General features: G+C 32.5%; 2 protein-coding genes across 2 annotated transcripts; both read left to right on the forward strand.

Annotated features, from left to right (window-relative positions):
* Positions 1 to 8,355: 8,355 nt before the first annotated feature.
* Positions 8,356 to 9,261, forward strand: LOC141545714 (olfactory receptor 4C3D-like). The gene has a single exon (XM_074272924.1). The coding sequence runs from the start codon at positions 8,356 to 8,358 to the stop codon at positions 9,259 to 9,261; it is 906 nt and encodes a 301-aa protein (XP_074129025.1).
* Positions 9,262 to 20,268: 11,007 nt separating this feature from the next.
* LOC141546020 (olfactory receptor 4C15-like) lies at positions 20,269 to 22,873 on the forward strand. Its single transcript, XM_074273495.1, has 2 exons — positions 20,269 to 21,167; positions 22,849 to 22,873. The coding sequence occupies exons 1-2, from the start codon at positions 20,269 to 20,271 to the stop codon at positions 22,871 to 22,873; spliced, it is 924 nt and encodes a 307-aa protein (XP_074129596.1).
* The last annotated feature ends 4,893 nt before the right edge of the window (positions 22,874 to 27,766 follow it).

A 27,766-nucleotide genomic window follows, 5' to 3' on the forward strand; every position in this document is an offset into this window, starting at 1 on the left:
ACCAGATCTAAATTAGATATGGTACAGCTAGGCCACCTAAAGCTGCAGTCACCAAAACTATTTGGTATTCGCTAAGAAATAGACTGGTTGATCAGTGGAATAGATTAGGTTCAAAGGACAAAACAGCTAGTAACATTAATAATCTAGTGTTTGACAAACCTAAAGACTCCAGGTTTTGAGATAGGAACTCAATGTTTAACAAAAAATTGCTGAAAAATTGGAAATTAGTATGGCAGAAACTAAGCATTGACCCACACTTAACACCGTACAACAAGATAAGGTCAAAATGGGTTCATGACCTAGGCATAAAGAATGAGATGATAAATAAATTAGAAGAACATAGGATAGTTTACCTCTCAGACCTATGGAAGAGGAAGGAATTTATGACCAAGAAGAACTAGAGATCATTATTGACCACAAAATAGAAAAAAATTGATTATATCAAATTGAAAAGTTTTTGTACAAACAAAACTAAAGCAGAGAAGATTAGAAGGGAAGCAATAAACTGGGAAAACATTTTTACAGTCAAAGTTTCTGACAAATGCCTCATTTCCAAAATATATAGAGAATTGATTCTAATTTATAAGAAATCAAGCCATTCTCCAATTGACAATTGGTCAAAGGATATGAGCAGACAAAGAAACTGAAACTATTTTAGCCATATGAAAAGATGCTCCAAGTCATTATTAATCAGAGAAATGCAAATTAAGATAACTCTGAGATACCACTACACACCTGTCAGATTAGCTAGAAGGACAGGGAAAGATAATGCAGAATGTAGGAGGAGATGTGGGAAAATTGGGACACTGATACATTGTTGGTGGAATTGTGAATACATTCAGCCATTCTGGAGAGCAATTTGGAACTATGCTCAAAAAGTTGCTAAACTATGCATACCTTTTGATCTAGCAGAGTTACTACTGGATTTATATCCCAAAGAGAATTTAAAGAAGGGAAAGAGACCGTATGTGCAAGAATGTTTGTGGCAGCCCTCTTTCTAATGGCCAGAACCTGGAAACTGAGTGGATGCCCATCAATTGGAGATTGGCTGAATAAATTATGGTATATGAATATTATTGTTCTGTAAGCAATGACCAGCAGGATGATTTCAGAAAGCTCTGGAGAGACTTAAATGAACTGATGCTGAGTGAAATAAGCAGGACCAGAAAATCATTATATAATGATGATCAATTCTAATGGACATGGCTCTCTTCAACACTGTGATGAACCAAATTACTTCCAAAAGAGCAATAATAAACTGAACCAGCTACACCCAGGGAAAGAAGTCCAAGATATGAACCACTACATAGAATTCCCAATCCCTCTATTTTTGTCTGCCTGCATTTTTTATTTCCTTCACAGGCTAATTGTACATTATTTCAAAGTCCAATTCTTTTTGTACAACAAAATAACTGGACATGAATACACATATTGTATGTAACTTATGCTTTAACATATTTAACATGTATTGGTCAACCTGCCATCTGGGGTTAGAGGTGGGGGGAAAGAGGGGAAAAGTTGGAACAAAAGGTTTTGCAATTGTCAATGCTGAAAAATTACCTATGCATATATCTTGTAAATAAAAAGCCATAATAATAATAAACTATATTCAGTGTCCTCTTTTATTTGATTAGTAAAGTTCAAAAATTTTATGACTGAAATTCCCAAGTCACTCATAATGATGGTGTCATCATAATTTTTGAAACTAATCTCATATATTCCTTCATCCATTAGTCTTCAGTCAAAGGGTAGTACAATATAATCCCATGACTTACTCCACCCCTGAGTTGTTCCTGGTCTTCTTTGTGTATTTAATCAGGCTGAGATCTGTATCTCAATGTATATCCTATTAGGACATTTGTCTCTTGAATTTCTACCAATTCTTTAAAGTCCAACTTCAGTGCTTTTTCTTCAAAGAAACCTTTCTTGATTCCAGGATTGAGAAATATCAATCCTCCTTTCCCAAACAAAACAGAACAACAACAAAAACAAAAACAAGACAAGCAGACAGAAAAAATCACACTTTAATCATTTCCTTTGTACTTATTTTGTTTATTATTGTATTGCTCTTTTCATTATAATCTGCTATAACTTTGTAAGATATATAAGGTGGAAGCTTGCATTTGTTCCTGTTATCTAATATACGGTTTTGTGTTAGGAAAGTTTTGATAAAAATCTTTTGTACTGTCCAATTTGAAGCAGTTGGAAAAATTATCAGGTAGAATTTGCTTCAAAATTCATCTATTTTATTTAGTTTTGTCATTGTTAAGTTGTTTCTCAGTTATAGCTGAATCTTTTTGATCTGATTTGGGGTTTTCATTGAAAAGATCCTGGAGTGGTCTGCCATTTCAAACTCCAGCTCATTTCACAGTTTAGGAAACTGAAACAATTGGTGTTCCATGATCTTCCCTGGGTCACAAAGCTAATAAGCTTCTGAGGCAAGATTTGAATCAAGGAAGGTAAATTCTGATGACTCCAGGTGGATATTCCATTCACTGCACCACATAACTATCCTCTTATATTTTTAATAGTTTGTGAGAATAATCAAGTTAATCAAATTTCCTGAACTTCAATTTTTTAAATTCTTTATTTGGGATAGAGACCCAATTATATTTGTCATACTTTTCCATTATTGAAAAATTTAATGAGGTATAAAAATTAAAAAAAAAAAAATATATATATATATAATAGAATTATCATCATTTGATGGTTAATATTATTTGTCACTATTTGATGGTAAAATTTTTATTTTTAGAGATTTATTCCTTTTAGTGTAAAAGGCACAGTAAACATGAAGAGATTATATATTTATATAATAATATATTAACCCCCTAATACCTTAATCTAAATGGAAGTTAAGATTCATAAGAGTTTGACTGTGATTTAGGTTTACACCTTCTTTTTTCACCTTGATGAAGAACATAGACCTTAGAGAAGTTCAGTGTCTTCCAAAAGTGATGACTGAACTATTATCCAAACTGCCCTACCCTACCTCCCAATTCTAATACTCTTTCTTCCATCTCTGGCTGCCTAGAGTTGATTGAAAAAAGAGTTCTATTTCTTATATTAGTTACTGTATAAGTATGAGGGCACTTGGAGTGAATGTAAAAATGTGATCATCTTAGAGAGAAATTAGACACCAGGGAGTCAGAGTCCTTTATTTTATGGATAAAAAATCTGAATGAGATAGGTAGGTTAAGAGACTTGACCAAAACTAATAACTGTTCAATGTAAGATTTATACCTAGACCTTATGGATTTCAAGACCAAGAACTATATTCTTTATGCAGCATCATATTGGGAGGAATTTAGGTGAGAAATAAGCCTGTAGGCAATGGGGCTAAAATTGTGCAGTAGTGCTGAAGAAGATCTTCATAGTTTTCATAGGTTTGTGAAGTTCTCTCAAACTTCACCAAAGCCAAGAACGAAAATGTTGAACAGAATAACCAGATAATTAGTGTTATTAAAATTCTTGGTGACTTCAAGAGAAATTAGGAACTGGTGGTAATTTTCTTCTATTGCAATGATTCTGATAAAAGAAATGGTATTAACAGAGGCACGATTAAAGTCACAGGAATTTACACAATTTACACAATTAGTATATTTATACTGATGTTCTTTGTTCTAAAAGTGATATACCTGGGGGAATGCAGATCATTTAATGACTTTTGAAATATTCAATCATTTTTTATTGGTAGCCATTTGGAGAAATTTCTTGTCCCCCCAAACATGTATTAGTGTGATATTGGATAAAATACAGAGCAGAAACTCAGAAGCAGAAATGTATTTTTTTTTCAATTACAGCCAAAAAATTCCCTCAAAGGGATTAATTAGAAAAAGGACTCCAATATTCAAATACTGATCATCCCTAATAGTTCCTTTACAAAAGAAATGTTATATGCCATTGACAAATTAGATAAGTATTAGAAGATAATTTCCTGATTTGCCCTATGGTACAATTCTAATTTTTTTTTTTTTTAATAGCATCCAGGAATCACATACTTTTTTTAAAAAATAATCTCCTGATGATCACACTTAAAGAAGTCACCACTAGCAAGAAAACTTCTCTAGAGAAATAGTGTACTTGAAAACTGAAAGGAAACATTTTAAAAATTATAAATTCAATAATCTAATGAGCAAATGGGACACAGTGTGAAATCTTGAAAACCAGGATCATTTAGGAGTCAAGAGACCTGCATTTTATCATTAATTGGATAGTTGTCCTTAGGAAAAAGACTTATCCTCTATGGGTTACATTTTTAACATCTTCATATGAGAAAGTTGCATTAAGTGCTCTTCTTCTTCCTGAAAAGGTTTAAATCTGGAAGTCTATACATCAAGGACATAAAAGGAGAAACATGTGAATTTTGGTGGATTCTTAAGTGGGTCTGGAACTCTTGGAATTCTGCATCCAAGATTTGAGATGGTATTGAGAGAACTTTAGCTCAGAGAATATCTTACAACTTTCTGGCCAATCTTATCCATTTTCTTCCTGACTTAAATTTCTTTTCTTTTATTAAGACATTTTGCATAGATATTTTGCTTATTATATAAGTAGCTAATTACATTTTTTCTTTAACTAACAGACAAGATGTGAAGTTAATTATAACAGGTAAGCTGCTGTTATAGTACTCTAATATGATAAAAATCCAATATATACAGAAGTTGTTAACATCTATATGGGCAGTTCATGTAAGTTTTTTATTTTCTTCTTTTAAATGCTAGCTCTTAATTTTTTGCTAATTAGTAGAAAAACACAACAAAAAGTAAGGGAATTATTTTTAACTAATTTAATCAAAATATTGATTATAGCTGATGTTAACTGCTTCAACTAAAAGGGCTTCCCTAATTTTGAAATTATACAAGCATTTCCTTCTTTTAAAAAATTGGATCTGTAAATCAGAAGCTCAAAAAGTGTAATTTTATAAAGAATAAATCATACTATTTCTAATATTACAGTTTAATCAAGTTTCAGAAATATTTGTGGACAATCTTCTTACCTTCCTATGGAAAGTAAAAAAAAAAAATGGGAAGAAGGGCTTTATGATAGAGTTTTCAAATATTTCCCTAATCCTGCTTCACCCTCTCTTTCTTGTGAAAGGCAGAAGAAGCAGCTGACTATAGGTGTTTCTCTTTTAGCAATGTATAACTCCTTCTCATGCTATGAAGTATTAGTAAATTCTTAGTGAGGGAAAGTATTTAATTATTTAAGAACAGCCTGGTCTGTTAAGTAAAGGGAAGTGAATGGTGTGATTGACTGTTAAATTTAAATTTGCCTTGAACAATGAATACATTTACTTTAGGTAAAACTTAGAAGTCAGGAAGACCTAAGTTTAACTTTTACACCAGTTACCTGGGTAGTCACAATTTATTCACTTTTAAAATGAGGTTAAATATATCACTTACTTCAGAAGTTTTCATGAAGATCAAATGAATTGCCATATACAAAGCATTTTTGAATATTAAAGCATTATATAATTGCACTTTATCTTATCACTGCTAGAGACCTAATGCATACTGTAGTGCCTCTCTAGATAACTTATCTTGTATTAATTTACATGATTACCTTTTCAGTTTATACAATTTGTCCAAATGATCTTGTAAGCTCAAAGTGACTCAAAGAACATCCTCTCATTTATATTTTGCATTTGTGCAACCATCAATAATTCATTTAATTTCTCTTGGTCTTATCTATAAAAGATATATGTTTTATTAGCTGTGAATGGGACTAGGAATGAACTGGAAGTCAATTCACAGGCTTTTTATTTGTTTCTTTGTTTTTGTTCTTGAGGCTCTAACAAAATAAAACAGGTAAAGATGCAAGCATTAAAAATTTGCAAGCATAAAAAACTGCAAGCATTAAGACATTAAAAAAAGATGTCCCAACTGTCTCTTTGCAGTTTCAAACTTACAACTTAAAATTGCACTAATACTTTAGGGATATCCTGGATAAGATGAGGTATCATTATCATCCAACTACCAACAACCAGTATTACACTTGCCCTATCATACTCTCTCATTATCCTACTCACAGGCAGTCTAGCATACAAATGGTTCCAAAAAGGTCTTGAATGGACCCCGAATAGATTTTTAATCTAATTACAATAATTGATTTTAATTTGTTTAATTAATTAATTTGTTTTAAGAAGCCTTTTAGCCTAGTAGGTAAAGAGGCAGCATCAAAGTCAGGAACAAATAGAATCAAATTCTTCTTCTAATATATTACCTGTTTGAATTTAGGCCAGTCACTTAAGCTTTCAGTTCTCTCAAGAAATTTTCTCTAAAGTGCAGAGCAGAAAGCCAATTGATCATGTGATTAAAAATTAAACGAGAAAAGAGACAGACAGATAGAAACAGGCAGAGAGAAACACATAGAGAGAGAGACAAAGAGAAACGGAGAGATGCATAAATTGATGGATGAGATAGATGCAAAATAAATAGATTATAGTAACACATACATAGTAGGTAGATAGGTGATATGTGGCTAGAGAAAAATGGACTGAATAGAAACAGGTAGAAATAGAGAAATAAATGATAGATGGATAGAAAGATAAAAGGGAGAGAATAGATTCATAGATGTAATGATAAATGAATAGACAGTGAAATAGAAGTAAATAGAGAATTGATAGTTAGATAGATAAGTAATAGATGAATAGCTAGATATTGATAGCTGCATAGATAGGATTGATATTTGACAGGTAGGTAATAGATAAATGATAACTGAATAGATAGAGAAGACATGATAGATAGATGAATAAGTGATGTAAAATATTAAAGGATGAAAAAATATTATTTATATACAAGTTGTATCAATTATCTTTCTGCAATTCAATTTCAAGCCTAAATTACACTTAGATTTTTGAGATACCCTTTTTACTCTTCTTGTTTTTCCTCTCACCTGTCTGAGTTGTTCTTACCAGTATATTTTCTTACTCATGCCAGATGAATATGAAAATTAGAAAGTTCTCTTCTTTATTATCTCATCTTTAAAAGTCAGATATTAATATTATCTATTTCATTCTAAATAGAAATATTATTATTCTGCTCTGTCTTAGTAGACTCTTCAGAAATCATTCTTGGATGGAATGACTATAATAGTTTGCATTTTTACATAATTACTTACTAAAGCAAATCTGGACATTGGAATGTTTGGTATCTTTGGAGAGGAGTGGAAATTGTTCACTCTCTTATCATACTGTCTCTTTAAAAATTTATACACATTATAAAATATCTTATTTTGAGGAAAATACATTTTTGATAAGGTCAAGATGAATTGTTTGTAATTAGTCTTTGTCTCAAATTTCTTTTAACAAACTTTTATTTATTTAGTGTCTACAAGACACTTAATACTATGGAGATGAGCCAAATTAGCACAATTTCTATGTATCAAAGAAAATAGTTTCAAATTCTATTTCTGCTGCTAACACTATGACTTGGGAAATCATTTTGCCTCAGTTGAATCCAGTTTATTTCTCTATCAAAAGACAGAATTGGACTACATGAGTTAAGCAATCTTTTCCATATCTTAGTTTATGATATTCTAAGTAATTCCACTGATACCTTTCTGAGCCCAGAATAGTGCTGAAGAAATGAGGATTTTGATGATGTGGCAAGGACAGCTCATTTTAAAGTCTGAGGTACTTTGCAAAAGAGCAAGCATGATTTGGTGGAAACTTCCCAGTACGAGAACTATAGTCTTCTGGAGAACATCTGGATAAACTAATAGTTATTAAGCATCTAGTATATGCCAGGAACTATGCTAAATTCTGGGATACAAAGAAAGACAAAATCCAATTTCTCATTACTAGAAACTCACAGTCAAATTGTGGACCTAATTTATGAAAATAAAACTTGTACAGGATAAACTGGAGTAACTCTTAGAAGAAAAACACTGAGATTAAGGAGCTTCTTAAAGCTTCTTGTAGAAAGTGGAACTTAGTTGAAACTAGAAGCAAACCAAAGAAGCTAAAGGAGAATATCAAGAGGAAGACTGTTAGAGATGTGAAAAAAGTTAGTGAAACTGTTCAGAAAAGGAATATGGAGTGATTTGTGTTAGAAATAACAAAAAAATCAGTATCATTGGGTTGTAAAATGCATGGAAGAGAACAAATTGTTAAGAAATTGGAAAGTTGGGAAAGGAAAAGGTTCTGAAAGTCTTAAAAAGGCAAATGGAAGATTTGAAATATTCTCCTTAATATAATAGGAAGTCACTTGATGGAACCTTTTAAAGGTAAATGAAATAGAACCTAAAAAATATAGTTTACATTTCAGAATTTCATCTGGCCATGGCCCTTGAGTTGATAACACTTCTTTCTTTGGACTACAGGTAACTATTATCACTGGTCCCTTCATTTACATGGAACAGCAAAGAAATGTTACAGAATTTATTCTTTTGGGGCTCTCAGAGATTCCAGAGGTACAAAAAATGTTGTTCCTCATGTTCATTGTTATATATGTCATTACCATAGTAGGTAACCTCCTCATTGTGGTCACCATTGTCAGCAGCCAGGCACTAAGTTCACCTATGTATTTTTTCTTGGCTTATCTATCTTTTGTTGACACTTGCTATTCCACCTCAGTGGCCCCAAAACTCATTGCAGATTGCCTGTATGACAAGAAAACTATCTCCTTCAATGGATGCATGACCCAACTCTTTGCAGAGCATTTCTTTGGTGGCACAGAGATCATCCTGCTCACAGTAATGGCCTATGACCGCTATGTGGCCATCTGTAAGCCTTTGCATTACGTGACAATAATGAATCAACGTCTATGTGGTCTTTTGGTACTGTTGGCATGGATGGGTGGCTTTTTACATTCCACAATTCAGATTCTCCTTGTCTTTCAGTTACCCTTCTGTGGTCCCAACTTGATGGATCACTTTGTTTGTGATTTTTACCCACTGCTGGAGCTTGCCTGTACAGACACCTATGTTACTGCACTCTTGGTGATGGCCAACAGTGGGGTAATCTGCCTGCTGAACTTCTTCATGCTAGCTGCCTCCTATATCATCATTTTGCGTTCCTTGAGGTTTCACAGTGTGGAAGGGAGAAGCAGAGCCCTCTCTACTTGCAGTAGCCATTTTACTGTGGTTGTCTTGTTTTTTGTCCCCTGCATATTCACATATGTGAGACCCTTGTGTACTCTGCCTATTGATAAAATTGTGGCCATATTCTATGGCATTCTCACTCCCATGCTTAACCCCATGATCTATACCTTGAGAAACTCAGATGTAAAAAATGCTATAAGAAAATTATGGGGATAATATTTTAGAAAGGTATCAGAAAATAATGGAAAATAAATATATTCATTGAATTAAAAGGTCTAGGCTCAAATGAAAACTTTTCTGCCTTCTTCATATCTGCCTTCCTCATCCACATGTAAGCAGGATGAACTAATTGATTTGAGATGCCTTTCTGTTCTGCACACTGTATACTTCCAAGAATCATTTTAAATAAAGAAATGATATAGCTGGAATATGAACATATCTCTATTTTTGCTAATAATCTTGGATTGCAAATAGATTCAAATAGATGTATGCTTAAAACATAGGGATTCTTCTGTTTTTCTCTTTTTGTATTCTTGCCCAAGCACAGTGGCTGATTTATAGAAAGTACTTAATATATGTTTGGTCACTAATTTATTGACAAAGAGTGGATCAGATGTATGGTATTCCAAGCCAACAATATGTTCATTCTATATTTTAAAGCAAATAAATGAAAGGTAATACTAAATAAGAAAAAAAATCTAGTAATTTGGCCTAAAACTGGAATGAACCTTATATATTGTCTATTTTTTAAAGTCCTCATTTCCTAGATGAAATAATACTGGTAAGTTGTTTTACAATGTCACAACTACTTACTAACATAACCAGAATAGAGTAGCTCAGTAAAATGATTGCTGGATTTGGAATCATTAAAATTGAGTTTGAATCCTTGGCTTTCTAAATATATGAAGTTGGACAAGATACAATTGATGCAGTGAGTATGGGAAAATAGTCACACTGTTGCATTATTGGTGTAACTTTAAATTGATCCAAACATTGCATTAAACAGTATAGAAATCTATTCTAAACTATACTAAAATGTGCATGTATATCCAGTTATGCCATTCTTAAGCTTATACCCTTAAGTATCCTAAAGAAAGGGAATATATCTATATTTATAATAATAAACCCTAACTTGAATGAAAGTGGGTATCCATCTATGAGGAAACCACTAAACAAATTATGGTACTTGAATATAATGAATTTTATAGTCCTGGTAGAAATGATGCAAAACAAATTGGATAAACCTCCGTGAACTGAAGGAGAGTTAAATGAGCACAATCTAAATAGCATTAACAGAATTAAAAAAAAAATAACTTTGAGGAAAAAAAAAACTCTGATAAGACATGCAATCAGACAACTAAAGGTGAAATATCCCACAATATTATTTACTATAAATTACATACTTCTCAGATTGGTTAAGATGACAGGAAAAGATAATGACGAACTTTGGAGGGAATGTGGGAAAACTGGTACCCTGATACATTGTTGGTGGAACTGTGAATGGATCCAACCATTTTGGAGAGCAGTCTGGAACTATGCTCAAAAAGTTGTCAAACTGTGCATACCCTTTGATCCAGCAGTGTTTCTACTGGATATATATCCCAAAAAGATTTTAAAGAAGGGAAAGGGGACCCGTATGTGCAAAAATGTTTATGGCAGCCCTTTTTGTAATGGCAAGAAACTGGAAATTGAATGGATGTCCATCAATTAGAGAATAACTGAATTAGTTATAGTATATGAATATTATGGAATATTATTGTTGAGTAAGAAACGATGAGAATGATGATTTTAGAGAGGTCTGGAAAGACTTACATGAACAGATGCGAAGTGAAATGAGCAGAACCAGAATTTGATTGGGCACAGCAACAGCAAGATTATATGATAATCAGTTCTGATGGTTATGGTTCTTCTCAACAATGAGATGATTTAGGCCAGTTCCAATAATCGTGTGATGATAAAAATCATCTATACCCATAGAGAGGACTCTGGGAACTGAACCTGTATCACTTACAATATTTTCACTTCTTCTGTTCTTTGCTTGAATTTTATTTTCTTTCTCATTTTTCCTTTTTGATCTGATTCTTTTTGTGCAGCAAAATAATTATATAAATACTTATGCATATATTGCATGTACATATTTTTACCATGTTTAACATATATTGGATTACTTGCCTTCTAGAAGAGGGGGTTGGGGAAGGGAGGGAAATTAGAGCACAAGGTTTTGTGAGGTTTAATGGTGAAAAATTATCTTTGCTTATGTTTTGAAAATAAAAAGCTTCAATAAAATAAATAAATTAATTAATTTAAGAAAACACATCAACCTTTTTATGATGCTATAGTACCTGTTCCAGAGTCACTCTTTAATTTGTTCAAAGAAAAGGGAAAGAGTTTAATATGCCATACAAAAATATTTATAGTAGCTCTTTTTATGAAGAAAATGAATTCACTTTTGAAGGAGTTCCCACAATAGGGGATGGCTAAAAATTTTGGAGTGGAATAATATTATGATGTACAAAATGACAAAATGAATAGCATTAGAGTAACTTGCTGAGAAATTAATGATGTTTTTTAGAGTGAGTTGATGAGAAAAAAATTGTCTACAATAAAAATTATTTTAAAAAATATTACAAGATCAAAAAATGTGTTACACTTGAAATCTTCTGTCATGGAATGACCAACAAGTTTTTAGAAGACTGATGCTAAAATAACCCTTGGACAAAGATTGATAAATAAGTTCAGATTGAAATAAATGATTTTTGACATTGCCAATAGTAAAATTTATTTTTCATTAGCACTCATTTATTACAAGAATTTATTTTTTTCCCACTGTGAGGCATAGCGGGATAAAGAGGTAATTAAAAAATAAAATTGATTTATATTTCAAAGCACTGATGTTATTTTAATAGGAGTACATCTATAACAAGTTCTTTTGCTCTTAGTTTTCTTTCTAATAAACTGACACAGTATGAAAGCCTCAATGAAGTAACTTTTTATTATTTATTCTATTTGAGATCCATAGCATTCTGTATCTCTAAAATTTACACCTTGTATAGTTTCTCTTTCTATCCATCAGTAATAAAGTGGGATTTTTCCTTTCACATCCATGTTATTTCAAGATTATACTTAAGCCCCATAAGCTTCTAAAACAAGTGGAGTAATAAAGAAAATCAAACCTGAAAGTAACATATTTTTAAAAGAATTCCACTAACTCACTGATGAATTCAGGAAGACTTATTTTACATTCTTACAAGAATTGGTGCATGGGTAAGTAGACACCCCTTTGTTACCAGACAATAATCAATGTGACACAGCTTATGTTGTACAGTTATTTTCAAACATATTTCTATATTAGTCACATTGTGAAACAAAAATTCAAACAAACGGAAAATCACAAGATAAAAATAAACCAAAAGAAGGTTAAAATAGTATCTTTTAGTCCACATTCAGTCTCCATATATTTTCTCTGACTATGAATGGCAATTTCCATCTAGGTATATTACAATTTTCTTGCATCAATGTGTTATTTAAAAGAGGTAAAATTATCATAGTTGATTATCACATTGTGTACAATGTTCTCCTGGTTATATTCACTGCACTCAGCATCAATGAATGTAAGTCTTTCTAGGCTTTTCTGAAATCAACCTGCTTATTATTTCTTATATAATAAGTGTTCCATTACAATCATATGCTATAACTGATTCAGCTATTCCCCAAACAATAAGTATCCATTCAAATTCCAATTTTTTTACACCACAAAAAGAACTACTACAATTTTTTTTTTTTACATGTGGGTCCTTTCCCCTCTTTTATGATCTCTTTGGGATATAGAACCAACAGCAGCACTGCTTAGTCAAAAGATATGCAAAATTTTATAGCTCTTTGGGCATAATTCCAAATTGTTCTGCAGAGTGACTGGTTCAATTTACAACTCCAACAATAATGCATTAGTGTCCCATTTTTCACACATCTCCTTTAATATTTATCATTTCCTTTTCTTGTCATCTAAGCCAATCTGATATGTGTGAGGTGATACCTTAAAGTTGTTTGAATTTGTATTTCCAAATAAAAATACAAAAACATTTTCTAAAATCTAAAATCAATAATAACTTAGAGTATTTTATATGATTGTGAATGTCTTAATTTCTTTTTCTGGGAACTTTTTTTAATCTATGCACCATTTGTCAATTGGGGAATGGCTTATATTCTTATACATTTAGGTAACTTCTCTGTATCTTTTAGAAATGAGGCCTTTATCAGATACACTGGTTGTAAAAATAATTTTCCAGATTTTTGTTTCCCTTCTAATCTTGGTTGCATGTGAAATTTTATTTGTGCAAAAACTTTTCAGATTAATTTAATCAAAACTATGTTATCTATTTCTTGTTTGGACATAAATTCTTTCTTTTTAAAATCAAATTAGCCAAAATCTTATAAATTGTATTTGTTTTCATAAAAACAGCTCTTAGCCACAGCAAAGCTAAGAAGAAAAGATATAAGAATTAACAATTTAGGCAAAATTGTAGCACATAAAGTAAAATCACAGAAATTATCATGCTTTCTCAATATGACCAAGAATATTCAGTAGGAAGAGACAGAAAGAGAAATTCCATATAAAATGACTACATGAGGGGCAGCTAGGTTGCACAGTGGGTAGCGCACCAGCCTTGAATTCAGGAGGATCTGAGTTCAAATCTTGTCTCAGACACTTAATGCTTCCTAGCTGTGTGACCCTGGGCAAGTCACTTAACCCCAGCCTCAGAGGGAAAAAAAAAATGACTACATGCTATAAAATACTTGGGAAGTCTACCCCCAAGACACAATCAGTAACTCTTTGAATACCATGACAAAACATTCTCTACAATGAACACATAAATAATTCTAAATATGTTAACTTTTCCTGGGAGTCTAAATTAATATATTAAAAATGACAATACTATCTAAATTAATTTATTTGGTGACATTCCAAAGAAACAAGAAAAAAGCAATTATAAAATTAATCTGGGGGGGGGGAGACCACTAAAATCAAGAGAATCAATGAAAACCAAAATGGGAAGGAAGGGGACTTTGAAAGACTAGTTTTCAAACTGTTACAAAATTGTAATAATCAAAACAACTTGATAAGAGAATAAAAATGCGGCTTCTCAATGGAACAGATAAAGTAAGCAATATGCTGAAGTACATGTACAGGGTCATGTAATGTTTGATAAATCCAAAAATTGAAACAATTGGAGCAAGAACTTTGTATATCACAAAAAGTGTAAGAATAACTTAGAAAGTAGCAATCTGGTAGAAATTTAGTATACATGAATATCTATCTCATATTTTTTACCAAAGGAATCTGAAAATGAGTACACGATTCAGACATGTAACAGATCTAGAGATAAAATGTATAATTTTGATTATATATAAATAAAATATGTTGGAATTGATGCAACAAAGAGGATTAAAATTTGAAGAAAAACAATAAACTTTGGAGAAAATACGTGCAGAAGATTTCTCTGACAAAGATCTTAGATTTCATAAATATCGAATATTTAATAGTCAAATAGATAACTAATGCCCATTGGTCAGTTAGATGGATATAGTTAATTGGAATGAATCAATATATGGTTCTTTGGAAGAAATTATATGGAGCCATATACATATATGTATGTATAATCTTTAGATTAGAAATAATACAACAAAAATGATCAACAATGAAGAAATATGTAAAATAACTATTGATTTATTAAGAAACCATTTAGTTCTCTTTATTAATTCAACCCACCTGCTTTAGGTTAATTATGTATTAACGTCTTAAAATAAACAACATATGTGATTGCTAAACCACTGTCAATGATATTTGATAAATAATATGAGGTAATAGCCCCAATCAAGAAAAAAAGAGAAAAGAAGCATTTATGTAATACCTAATATGTGTCAGTTATTGTGTTAAGCCATTTAGAAATATTGTTTTATTTGAACTTACATTGTCTGAAAAAATATATATTGACCAGGGATCTTAGCTTCAACTACTTCAAAAAATTTAGATCAAATCATTAAAACGATTGTTGATGAATATCTAGAGAAGGAAGTGATTATTGCAAAGAGCTAGCATAATTTTTATCAAGAACAGGGCCTATCAATCTAACCTCATTTTTGTTGGGAAAGTTAAACAAGTAGCTAAAGTAAATTTTTTGGTTATATTTTACTTACATTTTGACAAAGATTTTGACCAATTATTACATATTATTCTTGTGAATAATTATGCATTAGAAATAAATACAATTGTTTTAATGAATCAAGTTAAGATTTCAGTATTTTTTTTTCCCCCAGTGGAAAGCATCTATGTTGAGAATTGTACAGATTTTCTCCCCAGTCTTAATTAGGTGACTATAAGGGGTTGTCATTTTCAAGTTCTGTAAAGGACTAGAACTGAGCAGATGCACTTGGATAACCAAGTATGTGAGGCTAATTACCAATTGGACAATTCTCTATTTACATGTTTGGAGGATGAACCTACTCAACTCTTTGCTGGCTTGATTGGTGGGTGTGGACAAAGAAGGGGAAGTGATATCAGTAGGTGGAGTAGGAGGAGGAAGGTCATTCTCAGGTGGTGGAGAGAAAGGAAGGAGGTGTGGAGATTGCTAGATCTAATCCCCTGACCACCACCTCAAAAGACCAAGAGCAAAGACTTTTGCTTATCCTGACTCTGGCTGATTCAAAGATATCCAGGGTCCCAACATAGTTTAAAGAACTTTTTATTCCTATTTTTGTGGTTTGGTAATAAGTGATTTGGAAGTTCAAAAAAGGCAGAGGTTAGAAGAAAATAGTTGATACTGGAGTCTTCCATAAAAGCCCATTACACAACTTCTCATTTGAAAAAAGCACCAAATTTCTACATTTTATAAAAGTAAAGATATTTTCCATTGAAAGGTTATTGATAAGGAATGATAGCAAAGGCATTTTATTCTGAAAATATCAACTAAATATTTCAAATGTCCTCAGAAACTATCACATGCAGAGAGAAAATTCTATTCCACTGGAAAGGAGGAAGAATTGTTGAAGCAAGGATCACTTGCTTCTCATTTCTGCCAAGGATTGGTCCCTGTTCAGACAATGACTAATTGGCTAGGTAGATTAGTTCTTGGACTGACCAGAGACAAGTAATTGTTCTGTGTTGCCATTGTTCTGGTAAGAGATATCCCTTAGTTCCCTGGAGGGGGAGAGACAATTCCCCAAGCCTTCAAAGTTGCCAATTTCATGAACAATTGGATACTCATTCAGTTCTAAGTGTTTATTGAATAGCCAATCATTGGAACAAAAGGCTAGAACTATAGACTCACTCCTGTAATGGGAAGATTGAAATGATCATGAATTCTATATGGAGTTTTGAAAACTGAAATGCAGAATATTTTGTCTTTCTCTCCAAAAAACGTTATTGTGTCACATCTGTCTGAAAAGGAGCTTAGTGGGAGAGTCATGAAGTGCATCTTGACAAGCTGTTTAGCATAGAAGATGCTATTTCAGAAGTCTCATGCAGATGCCATATTCTCAAGAATGCTCAAGAGACTCCCCCAATAAACAGATTAATATGGGAGAAGAAATTAATATTTGAAAAACATAGTAGGTGTAAAAGCTTACAGTTGAGATGAATGGTAATGTTTTTATTTTTGTCTGTTTGTTTTTTTGTTTTTATTTAACAATCCTGATAGTTATAGAACCTGTACCTGAACTATGTGCATCTTCTCTCTTGAATGATTCTAGCTCTGGAAATTCTTTCATAATTTGCAGTTAGAGATAAAGCCAGAATGGAAATTTCTTCTTTACCAAAGCTTCTACCAACATTTAATATTCTCAGGCTAAGTAAGAGAGGTTGCAGATTTTTAGAATAAGCCTCTGAATGAAGAAGGAGACAAAGTCTTATACTGTACTTCAATCTGGTAAGTTGACATACATTATTCTACTTTCTTGCAACCTTTAAGACTTTTGCTCCCTGTCCATATTAGAAATGGAATAAAAGATACTAGAACAAAAAAAAACATTCTAGCCTAGAATATCCAATAGTCCTTTTTGTTTAGCTAAAATATTATGAAAGAGAACACCTAGATGGCATAGTGTATAAAGCATTGGCTGTCAAGTCAGGAAAATCTGAGTTCAAATATAGCTTCAGACACTTTAAACTTAGTAGTTGTGTGACCCTGGGCAAGTCATTTAACCCAATTGCCTTGCCATAATAAAATAAAATTTTATGAAAAGATGCAAAGAATTCCAGTATAAATAGACTACTTCATAAGGGGATGAAATCCTTCCATGACACTAGCACTTGTTTTCTGCTCACTTTCTCAGTAAAATTCTATCGAAACTTTTATTGTATTCATTTTCTGTTGTAATGTTAAAAAAATGAGACAGGTTTGAAGAATATACATTAATATTTGAAAAGCTAAAAATCATTCAGGATTCTTCTGATTTTAATAATTTATTCTATTATACATCTATTCTGTCATTCATTGAACTAGCTAGCTAACTTTCTTTCCATGCATTTTTTTGATTTTCTGACAAGTCATCTCATCTAAATTATATATATATATATATATATATATACATATATATATATATATGTGCACTTAACAGTTATAAATATGTATGCACATATGTAAATGCGGATGTACATGTGTTTTATCCCACTATCTTCTGCTATAGAGATAATGAGAAAAATAATCCTTGAGGTTAGGTATCACTTATTACATTTCTATTCCTTCTTCAAACTGAATGTGATAGATCCTTCCCAGTAGAAGGCAGATGTTAGAAGGGACTTTATGAAGGTCTTTCCCACACAGATTTATTTATTTATTTAGATTTTTTTGAGTAGGTGAAAAAGGAGATTCTTTGCCTCAATTGCTCTCTACCCTTAATGGGATGCAGCCTCAGTCAAACTGAGATCTGTTGAAGACCTTAGCTTAAAAAGGCCAATATCTCCTCTTGCATCCAGAGTAATCTCTAGTCCTCCTTATTTATATCTTGCCACTGTACCCAGAAGACAGTGGAGGAGAAAGTGTGGTTGATGAACTTGTACAGTCCATTTTCCTTAAATCCAATTATCTTGCATGTTATGGCAATGCCTCTTTAATGTCATGGTGCTCTTTGAGAAAGAAGGAGAAACAATATTGACCATTAAGACAAACCAAGTCATTACATAGTTGGGGAAAATAATTTGTTAAAAAAGAAAAACATATACAATCACACAGTTGGTTAGTGACAGAAATGTGACCATGATTCATAACTTTTGTTTATGTGCGCTTGTTTTGTGCAAGTGTGTATGATTTGATTACTGGTGGGTTAATGGAGTGAAGAAGTTGCTATATTGTTTTGTCTTGGTTATTCACTTTCCCTCTTCCAGAACAATTTTTCAGTGATCAATAAATGAATTGTTACACTTTTTCATATCAGCTCACTTTTTTTTTTTTTTTTTGGTAATAGTAAGAGTAGAACCCAAGTCTAAAAATCACGATATGATTATTACTTTTTTTCAATAAATAAGGGGAAAAAAGCATTCTCTTTTTTTATAGATTAGGAAAGTGAGAACCAGATCAAGTAGATAATCACCTCAATCTGAACTTAGGCTATATGTCTTTGTTCATATTTTTTGTATGTTTTGTTAAGCTCACATATAGTAATTTACTTTAAAAAACACTAAATTGTTTTGGAGTATGACATTTTATAGGTTTCTCTCTTGTATCAGTTATTAAAGATCCACTGAAATCCTTTCTTACTCAACGTTTTTTTGATTCTGTGATATAAATTCAGTCCTGTTTTTAGTCTGTAGCTATTAGGCCTGAATGTTATCATCTACAATGTTATGCTGACCCAGCTCTGTATCATTTGAAGATTCATTTAATATGCTCTTTTTAGCCTTATCAAAATCAGTAGAATGGAAAAACATCAAAACCATGAAAATTCCATAAGATCCAGAGATTCAATAAATAATATTTATTAATTTTTTCTAGCTTGTGATTTGGGGGATAAATTTGTTCATTTTTGTGAATAAAACCAAAACTACTCCCAATCTTTGGATACACATTTCCTTTTTTAAATGCCTTATTTTCTCCTCTCTTTTCCCTCAACAATTATATGATTTTATGAAACAATAAATAAATTTATTTTATGGAATAAATGGGTAATTATTGTAAGTATTTATCTGCTTACTTTGTATCATTTTTTACAAAGAAAGTATCTGCTATAGCAATTAAAAACACATAGAATTTGATGGTACAAAGAGACCTCGTAGTACAATTCATAAATAACGTGAATCCATACTTCAATACTTCAACATTGCTTCAAAAAGTTTGCCTTTCTTTATAATTTTTTAAGGACATCATAACTGTATCAGCACATTACATTCTGATTTTGAATAACCTCATTGTAAGGAAATTTTTATTAAATCACACAGGAATCTTTCACTGAAACAACATTAACCTTTTGTTCCTAGTTTTTTTTTTTTTTTTTTTTTTTCCCTGCAAGGCTAAGCAAAATAATTTGAATCCCTCTTATACTTAAGAATATTCAGATCCTTAAAATCATAACAGGGTCTTAGTTCTTCTGTTCCCCAATCAAAACTTTCTCAGTTCCTTCAACTAATCTTCCTGAGAACAAAATTTGAGGCTGCTTTTGGGCCTGTTCTCAATGTCCTCCCTAAAATGTGTTTACCAAAATTAAGAATGACCTTAGTGATGCTAATCATTCTCTAATGATAGTATTTCAGAGAGTGTTAAAAAGTATAAGTGCATATCCATTTACCATAAACAACAACAATAAAAAAAAAAGAAACATGTATTTTTTTTTTGCCTTTCAGACATTTTACTGTCTTTTAAAACCTCTTGTGTGGATTAATTTTTCTATTTGTTATGAATACAGAATCTGTTTCACCCCAACTAAATATCAGAAACTATAGACGTATATACATGTCTGGGAGATTTGCTATACATTTGAACAATTTTTCCTCTGGCAAAATCTTATTCCCTATATGCCATATTCACAAACCAATTTGTAAACATTTACCTTGTAATTATGTAAAGATGCTTATGGCACTAAAGCCAAAGGAACCATTTAGAAAAGATCTAAGATCATAAAGGATTTAAATATCAATTTGTTTTCCTGTTATTACAATCTATACTGAAAAGATCCCTTTTTATCTCTTGGTTACAGATCATGCATGTTGAAGACAACAATCTCCATGTCATAATCATGGAAAATCAAAGCCAAGTGACTGAATTCATTCTCCTGGGACTTACCCAAAATCCAGATGTTCAGAAAATCATATTCATTGTGTTTTCATTGCTCTATCTTGCAACCCTTGGGGGAAACCTGTTTATTGTGGTAACCATTACTAGCAGTCCCTCCCTCTTTGCTTCCCCCATGTACTTCTTTTTGGTCTTTCTGTCTTTCCTGGATGCAACTTTCTCATCAGTTATCATACCAAAGGTCATAGTAGATTCTTTGTATGTGAAAAAAACCATATCCTTTGGAGGCTGCATGACTCAGATTTTTGCAGAACATTTTTTGGGTGCTGCTGAAGTGATTGTCCTCACAGCCATGGCCTATGACCGGTATGTGGCCATATGCAAACCCTTACACTATGTGACCATCATGAGTAGGCGTATATGTTTATTACTTATAGGGGTAGCCTGGATAGGAGGATTCTTGCATTCTATCATTCAACTGCTCTTCATTTTACCATTACCATTCTGTGGCCCAAACATAATCAATCATTTCATGTGTGACTTGTATCCTTTGCTGCAACTGGCCTGTACTGATACACATGATCTGGGATTTATGGTGATAGCCAATAGTGGGTTCATTTGTATTTTAATTTTTTTCCTCTTACTTATTTCTTATGGGGTCATCCTGTATACCCTGCGAACATATAGCAAAGAAGGACGACAGAAAGCGCTCTCTACCTGTAGCTCCCATATCACTGTTGTGGTTATGTTATTCATTCCATGTATATTTGAGTATGCAAGGCCTCCCATTATGTTCTCCTTTGATAAGATGATAGAAATATTTTACACTATTCTGCCACCTTTTTTAAACCCCTTCATCTATACCTTTAGAAATATGGAGGTAAAAAATGCCATGAGGCAGTTGTGTTGTGGTAAAGTATTTTCAATAAAAAAATAAATTCTTTGAAATAAAAGTTTGGTTTTTCAATAAGTGTCAGTAGTACCAAAGAATATTCTTTTTTAAAATTTTCATGTCATTCCAAATCACTATTGATCAAAGAAATGCAAATTAAGACAACTCTGAGATACCACAACACACCTGTCAGATTGGCTAAGATGACAGGAACAAATAATGATGAATGGTGGAGGGGATGTGGGAAAACTGGGACACTGATGCATTGTTGGTGGAGTTGTGAAAGAATCCAACCATTCTGGAGAGCAATCTGGACCTATGCCCAAAAAGTTATCAAACTGTGCATACCTTTCGATTCAGCAGTGCTACTACTGGACTTATATCCCAAAGAAATACTAAAGAAGGGAAAGGGACCTGTATGTCCCAAAATGTTTGTGGCAGCCCTTTTTGTAGTGGCTAGAAACTGGAAAATGAATGGATGCCCATCAATTGGAGAATGGTTGGGTAAATTATGGTATATGAATGTTATGGAATATTATTGTTCTGTAAGAAATGACCAGCAGGATGAATATAGAGAGGCTTGGAGAGACTTACATCAACTGATGCTGAGTGAAATGAGCAGGACCAGGCGATCATTATACACTTCAACAACAATACTATATGAAGATGTATTCTGATGGAAGTAAATATCTTCAACAAAGAGAAGATCTAATTCAGTTTCAATTGATCAATGATGGACAGAATCAGCTGAACCCAGAGAAGGAACACTGAGAAATGAATGTAAACAGTTTGCATTTTTTTTTTCTTCCCAGTTGATTTTTACCTTCTGAATCCGATTCTTCCAGTGCAACAAGAAATTCATTTCTGCACACATATCTAGGATATATAGGATATACTATAACACATTTAACATGTATGTATGCCATCTAGGGGAGGGGGGTGGAGGGAAGGAGGGGAAAATTCGGAACAGAAGTGAGTGCAAGGGATAATGTTGTAAAAAATTACCAATACATACGTATTGTCAAAAAATTATAATTATAAAAGTAATAAAAAATGGAAGGTAGGAAAATCTTACCCTCATTTTGCCAACATCTTAATAAGTAGACTTCACCAAGTACTACTAAATGAATCTCCATGATCTCTCAATAGATCCAACAACAACTATCCATCCTATGTAAGAAATCTTGGGTTATCACTTTTAACATGAATTCAAACATTTGTGTGTAAAATCTAATCAAAAATAAATATAACATTTTTGAGTGCTTAAAAATAAAAAAAAAAATAAAAAATTCATGTCAGATTCCCAATGAACACACATATGTATATGTACTCACATATATAAGAATATGAATGTATATTATATAATTTATACATGCATATGTACATATGGATATTTATATAACTTTGCATATAAATGTGTGGAATTATATGTGGATTGAAATAGCTCAGTGAAATTGAGTAAGAATTATGAAGGGATAAGGACAAATTTCATTATCTTCTCTAATAAGTATCTGAGGCAGTTTTGGAGTCATGAAGTGGAGTCTTTCTGACTGAGACTGGCTCCCTTCACACTATACTGCATATGTGGCCCTCCTTCAGAATGGGAGCTATCTTATAGCTCCTTTTCCATCCCTAACAGAGCACAGAAACACTATCACATTTTTATGTATTTGAAAATGAATGTTACAATAGAGAAAACAGAAAAGAAATTCTGTAAATTCAAACTTTTCTTCTTTGATTTATAGATATATTTTTGTAACATCAGAGAAAATTACATCTGTGAAATAAACTCTAATGCCCAAAGAAAAAAGAAAAAAATGCTTATCAAAGAAAAACGTTGATTAGATCACACTTCAGTCAAGGGTTGGCTTCAAAACACACCAGGATTAATAGCTTTTGTTGAAAAATCTAATTTGCTTTGTGTAGACAATTTTCTTGTTGGTCAAGTCATGGAGACCTAGAGAACATTCCTCCAGTTTCTGGACTTTGATAAAAATATCATCAACTCTATAATTGATTGACATAATTCATTTTATTCTGTTTCAGAAGCATGGCTTAGAACAGATAGATGAAACCTCAGTATTGCTATTATAGTACATGAGAAATTTATTCTTTTTTGTTATGAAAATTTGAACATGAAACTTCATATTCCAATTTCATATCTAGATGATGCAAGTAATTCCTTGGAAATTTTATCTTGGACCTTCGAAGAAGGAATCTTTTAAGGATTACCTTGAAGCAGTTTTTATTACTTTTCATTTTTAAACTTAGTAGTTAATTTTATAGAAGGGCAATTGACATAATATGTTCTTAGAAAGCTTTACAAAACTTTTTCTGTTAAGCAATCAGAAATTAAGGTAGTAAAAATATGTTATATGGTAGCATTTAAAAAAAAAAGGAAATGTGTATCCGAAGATGGAAGTAGTTTTGGTTTTATTCACAAAAAATGAACAAATGTATCCCCCAAATCACAAGCTAGAAAAAAATTAATAAATATTATTTACTGAATCTCTGGATCTTGTGGAAGTGTCATGGCTTTGATTTTCCATTCTACTGACTTTGAGAAGGCTAAAAGGAGCATATTAAATGAATCTGTGAATGATACAGAACTGGGCTAGGATAACATAGTAGATGATAGCATTCAGGCCTAATAACTACAGACTAAAAACAGGACTGAATTTATATCACAGAATCAAAAAAAGTTGAGTAAGAAGGGATTTCAGTGGCTCTTTAATAACTGATACAAGAGAGAAACCTATAAAATGTTATACTCCAAAACAATTTAATGTTTTAAAGTAAATTACTATATGTGAGCTTAACAAAACATACAAAAAATATGAACAAAGACATATAGCCTAAGTTCAGATTGAGGTGATTATCTACTTGATCTGGTTCTCACTTTCCTAATCTATAAAAAAAAAATATGATATTGTAAAAAAAGAAAGTATATAAAGAATTTCAGGTGTAAATTGACAAGTGTGGATGAATTCCTTCTTCTCTATTTTATTTTAATTTAATAGTTTTTATATACCAGATATATGCATGGGTAATTTTACAACATTGACAGTTGCCAAACCTTTTGTTCTAATTTTCTCCAAATATCTATCCTACCTAACTTTTCTAAGATTTTATTTACCTCCTTAATTTCTTTCTTCTTTTTTTTTTTTTTTTTTTTTTTTTTTTTTTTTTTTTTTTTTTTTTTTTGTGATTTGATTTATCTAATTCTGAGACAGAAAGGTTGAAATTTGTCACTAGTATAGTTTTGGTCTTTTCTTCTTGCAGCTCTCTTAACTTCTCCTCCAGGAATTTCAATGCTATAGCATTTGGTGTATATATGATAAATATTGATTTTGCTTCATTATCTATGCTACCCTTTAGCGAGATATAGTTTCCTTCCTTAACTCTTTTAATCAGATCTATTTCGTTTTTGTTTGATCTGAGATCAGGATCACTACCCCTGCTTTTCTTACTTCACCTGAAGCATAATAAATGTTTCTCCAGCCTTTTACCTTGACTCTGTATGTATCACTTTGCTTTTAATGTGTTTTTTGTAAACAACATATGGTAAAATTATGGCTTTCAATACACTTTGTTGTTTGCTTCCATTTTATGGGAGAGTTCAGTCCATTCACAATCACATTCATAGTTAAAATGACTAATTCTGTGTTTCCCTAAATCTTATTTACCCCAAAATATGCTTTTCTCTTTCCTTTCCCCCTTTCCCTTCTCCTCAGTGTTTTGCTCGTGACCAACACCTTCCTCAAACAATTCTCCCCCTTTCTGGCCCCTTCCCATTTCTTATACCTTCTCACTACTTCTTCTGTTTTCCCTTTGATTAGCCTTTCCCTTTCTTTTTTTCCATTTTCCCTCCTACTTCCCTATAAGGTGAGACAAGTTTCTCGGTGAAATTAAATATATCTAATATTAACTCTTTTAGCCAAATCACACAATGTTTATCCCTCTTCCTTCTTTCCATCACTTATAATAGTGCTGTTTTTCTTCCTCATGAGATGTAATTTCCCTCATTTTACCTTCATTGCCATATATATATATATATATATATATATATGTATGTATATATATATATATATATATATATATATATATATATATAGAGAGAGAGAGAGAGAGAGAGAGAGAGAGAGAGAGAGAGAAAGAGAGAGAGAGAGAGAGAGAGAGAGAGAGAGAGAGAGAGAGAGAGAAAGAGAGAGAGAGATACATACATAGCCACACATGCATATTGAAATGTTCCTAAATTATGAGATATACTTTCCAATATGAGAATTTTCATAATCATATTGTAGTTTGACCTTGTTAGACTACATCTGGAGTATTCTGCTCAATTCAATGTATTATAGTTTAGAAAAGGATATTAACTATAAAATTTCCAGAAACTGGCAATGAGGAAGATGAGAGCACAGCATATTATATATCATTTAAATGACTAGTAATGATTTTCATTACAATAAATGATTTGGTGAGGAAATAACATCTTGAAGTATTTGAAAAATTATCCTTCCACCAAAGTGATCACCCTCCCCCACCTTCAGACACACACAATTTACTCCAGTGATTAAATGTGCAATTTCCAGATCAGTTTTAGATCTGATATATTGGAATTCCCAAACTACATTTTTGGGGTACAAAGCAAGTTTATTTCTGCAAAGGTGGTGCCTTATGTCTGTATGTGGAACAGAAATATGGGGGAACCCCCAAATATCAATCCCTTGCTTCTGTTGGGGAATTCAGACATCCAGACACCAATAGCAGAGGAGCAGTTCAGTATTTTTCCTAGGAGCCAAAGATGCTGGGGTCCAGGAGAGTCAGGGAAGTCACTAGCCTCTCAAAGTCAAGCAGTGTCCAGGGTGGTGGACATTGAGCTTCAATGCCCTTGGCTGGCCTACTCCCAGTTTTAGACTCATTGAAGGTCAGCAGGAGGTCAGTCCCATAGTGGGGCAATCAGAATAAGGCCAGGTATAAGACTACATCCTTTTTATTCTCCTCATTCTCCTTAGCCATAAGATGCTGACCACAGAGGACCCAGGCATCACAGCAGCCCCAAAGGGAAAGAGTGTTAGGGATGAGGAGCTGCACATCCTCTATTTGCTCATCCCCAGACACTTGCACCCCTCCCAGAGTCTCAAAGTGGTACCTACATGGGAAGGAGGGGAAAGAAAACGAGAACTACAAATTTCTACCTGGACAAAGACTGGTGCTATATCCACAGATAGGAGACAAACTGGATATAATGTGCCCAAAGGTGGACTTGAAAACTGTTGGGCAGTATGAATATTATAAAGTGTATATAGTTGATAAATACCAAGAAGATAAATGCACTATTAGAAAGGAAAACACACCTCTGCTCAACCGTGCCAAGCCAGACCAAGACAGTAAATTTACCACCAAGTTTCAAGAATTCAGCCCTAACCTCTGGGGTTTAGAATTTCAAAAATACAAAGATTATTACATTATCTCTACATCAAATGGGTCTTTGGAGGGCCTGGATAACCAGGAGGGAAGGGTGTGCCAGACAAAAACCATGAACCAAATCCAGGTTCTAGCACAGATGACCAAGAGTCTCATTCTAAATATTATCAGGCTGCTCAAGCTTTAAGTTTGCAATTTGGGATAACAAAAGAGGAATCTAGGAGCGTAGTAAAAGCCTGTTCAGCTTGCCTTCCTTTCTACTCTCCTATACTCTTTCCAGGGAAGAACCCTTGTGGTCTGAGAGCCAATGAAATTCGGCAAATGCATGTGATCCATTATAAATCTTTTGGTCACCTGTCTTTCATCCATGTTGTAGTAGACACCTTTTCAGAGTTTCAGCCCTCTACAATTAAATGTAGCAAGTTAGATGTGTATAAATTATGATTATTGATGTGTATATATACATATTTAAAGAGATGTGTGTATAAGTTATGAATGTATACATGCATGTGCTTATATATATGTTTGATGAAAGGGAAATTTTATCAAATAAAACTATGAAATATTGTAATAATAGACAACATAAAATTTACTGTAGTGGTACATAGCAAAATAGCAAAGAGAATGCCACTTTTCATCAAATATTAATTTAATATTCTTTCCTTTTATTGACCAAGAAACTTACTCTTTCATAAACATGCTCAAGTGATATGGGTAACAGATAGCAATAGATAATGGGAAATATGTTATTAGCAATATTCTATGTAAAATTTGAAGTGTACAAGTAAAATAGCTGCATTGAAATACTTAAGAAAATACAATGACTCTGTGGCAGACACTTGGTGAACTAGTTTTTATACAATAACTAGTTCTCATGTATATCTTTCCCATTTTTTTGAATATATATAAATGAAAAACAACATGATTGAATCCATACTTCTTGGAATGATTCAAGATCCAACAAAACAGAAGATAAGTGTTTTTCATATTGGTTTTCTACACTGCAACTGTTTTTGGAAACCTGATCAATATATTGGCCACCAGGGCAATCCAACTCCTGGGGTCCCCCTGCATTTTTTTCTGACTTAATTGTCCTTTGCAGATTTGTGTTTCTCTAGTACTGTAGCAGCCAAACTGATTGTAGCTAACCTTTCTAAAAAATCCCAATAGACTTTGGACATAA

This window comes from Sminthopsis crassicaudata, chromosome 6 (assembly GCF_048593235.1).
Source record: "Sminthopsis crassicaudata isolate SCR6 chromosome 6, ASM4859323v1, whole genome shotgun sequence".
NCBI lineage: Eukaryota > Metazoa > Chordata > Mammalia > Dasyuromorphia > Dasyuridae > Sminthopsis > Sminthopsis crassicaudata.

Coding starts and splice junctions, on each gene's coding strand:
- LOC141545714 (XM_074272924.1), top strand. CDS start 8,356: ATGGAACAGCAAAGAAATGTTACAGAATTTATTCTTTTGGGGCTCTCA.
- LOC141546020 (XM_074273495.1), top strand. CDS start 20,269: ATGGAAAATCAAAGCCAAGTGACTGAATTCATTCTCCTGGGACTTACC. Junction 21,168..22,848: donor AAAAATGCCATGAGGCAGTT/GTGTTGTGGTAA, acceptor ATGTTACAATAG/AGAAAACAGAAAAGAAATTC.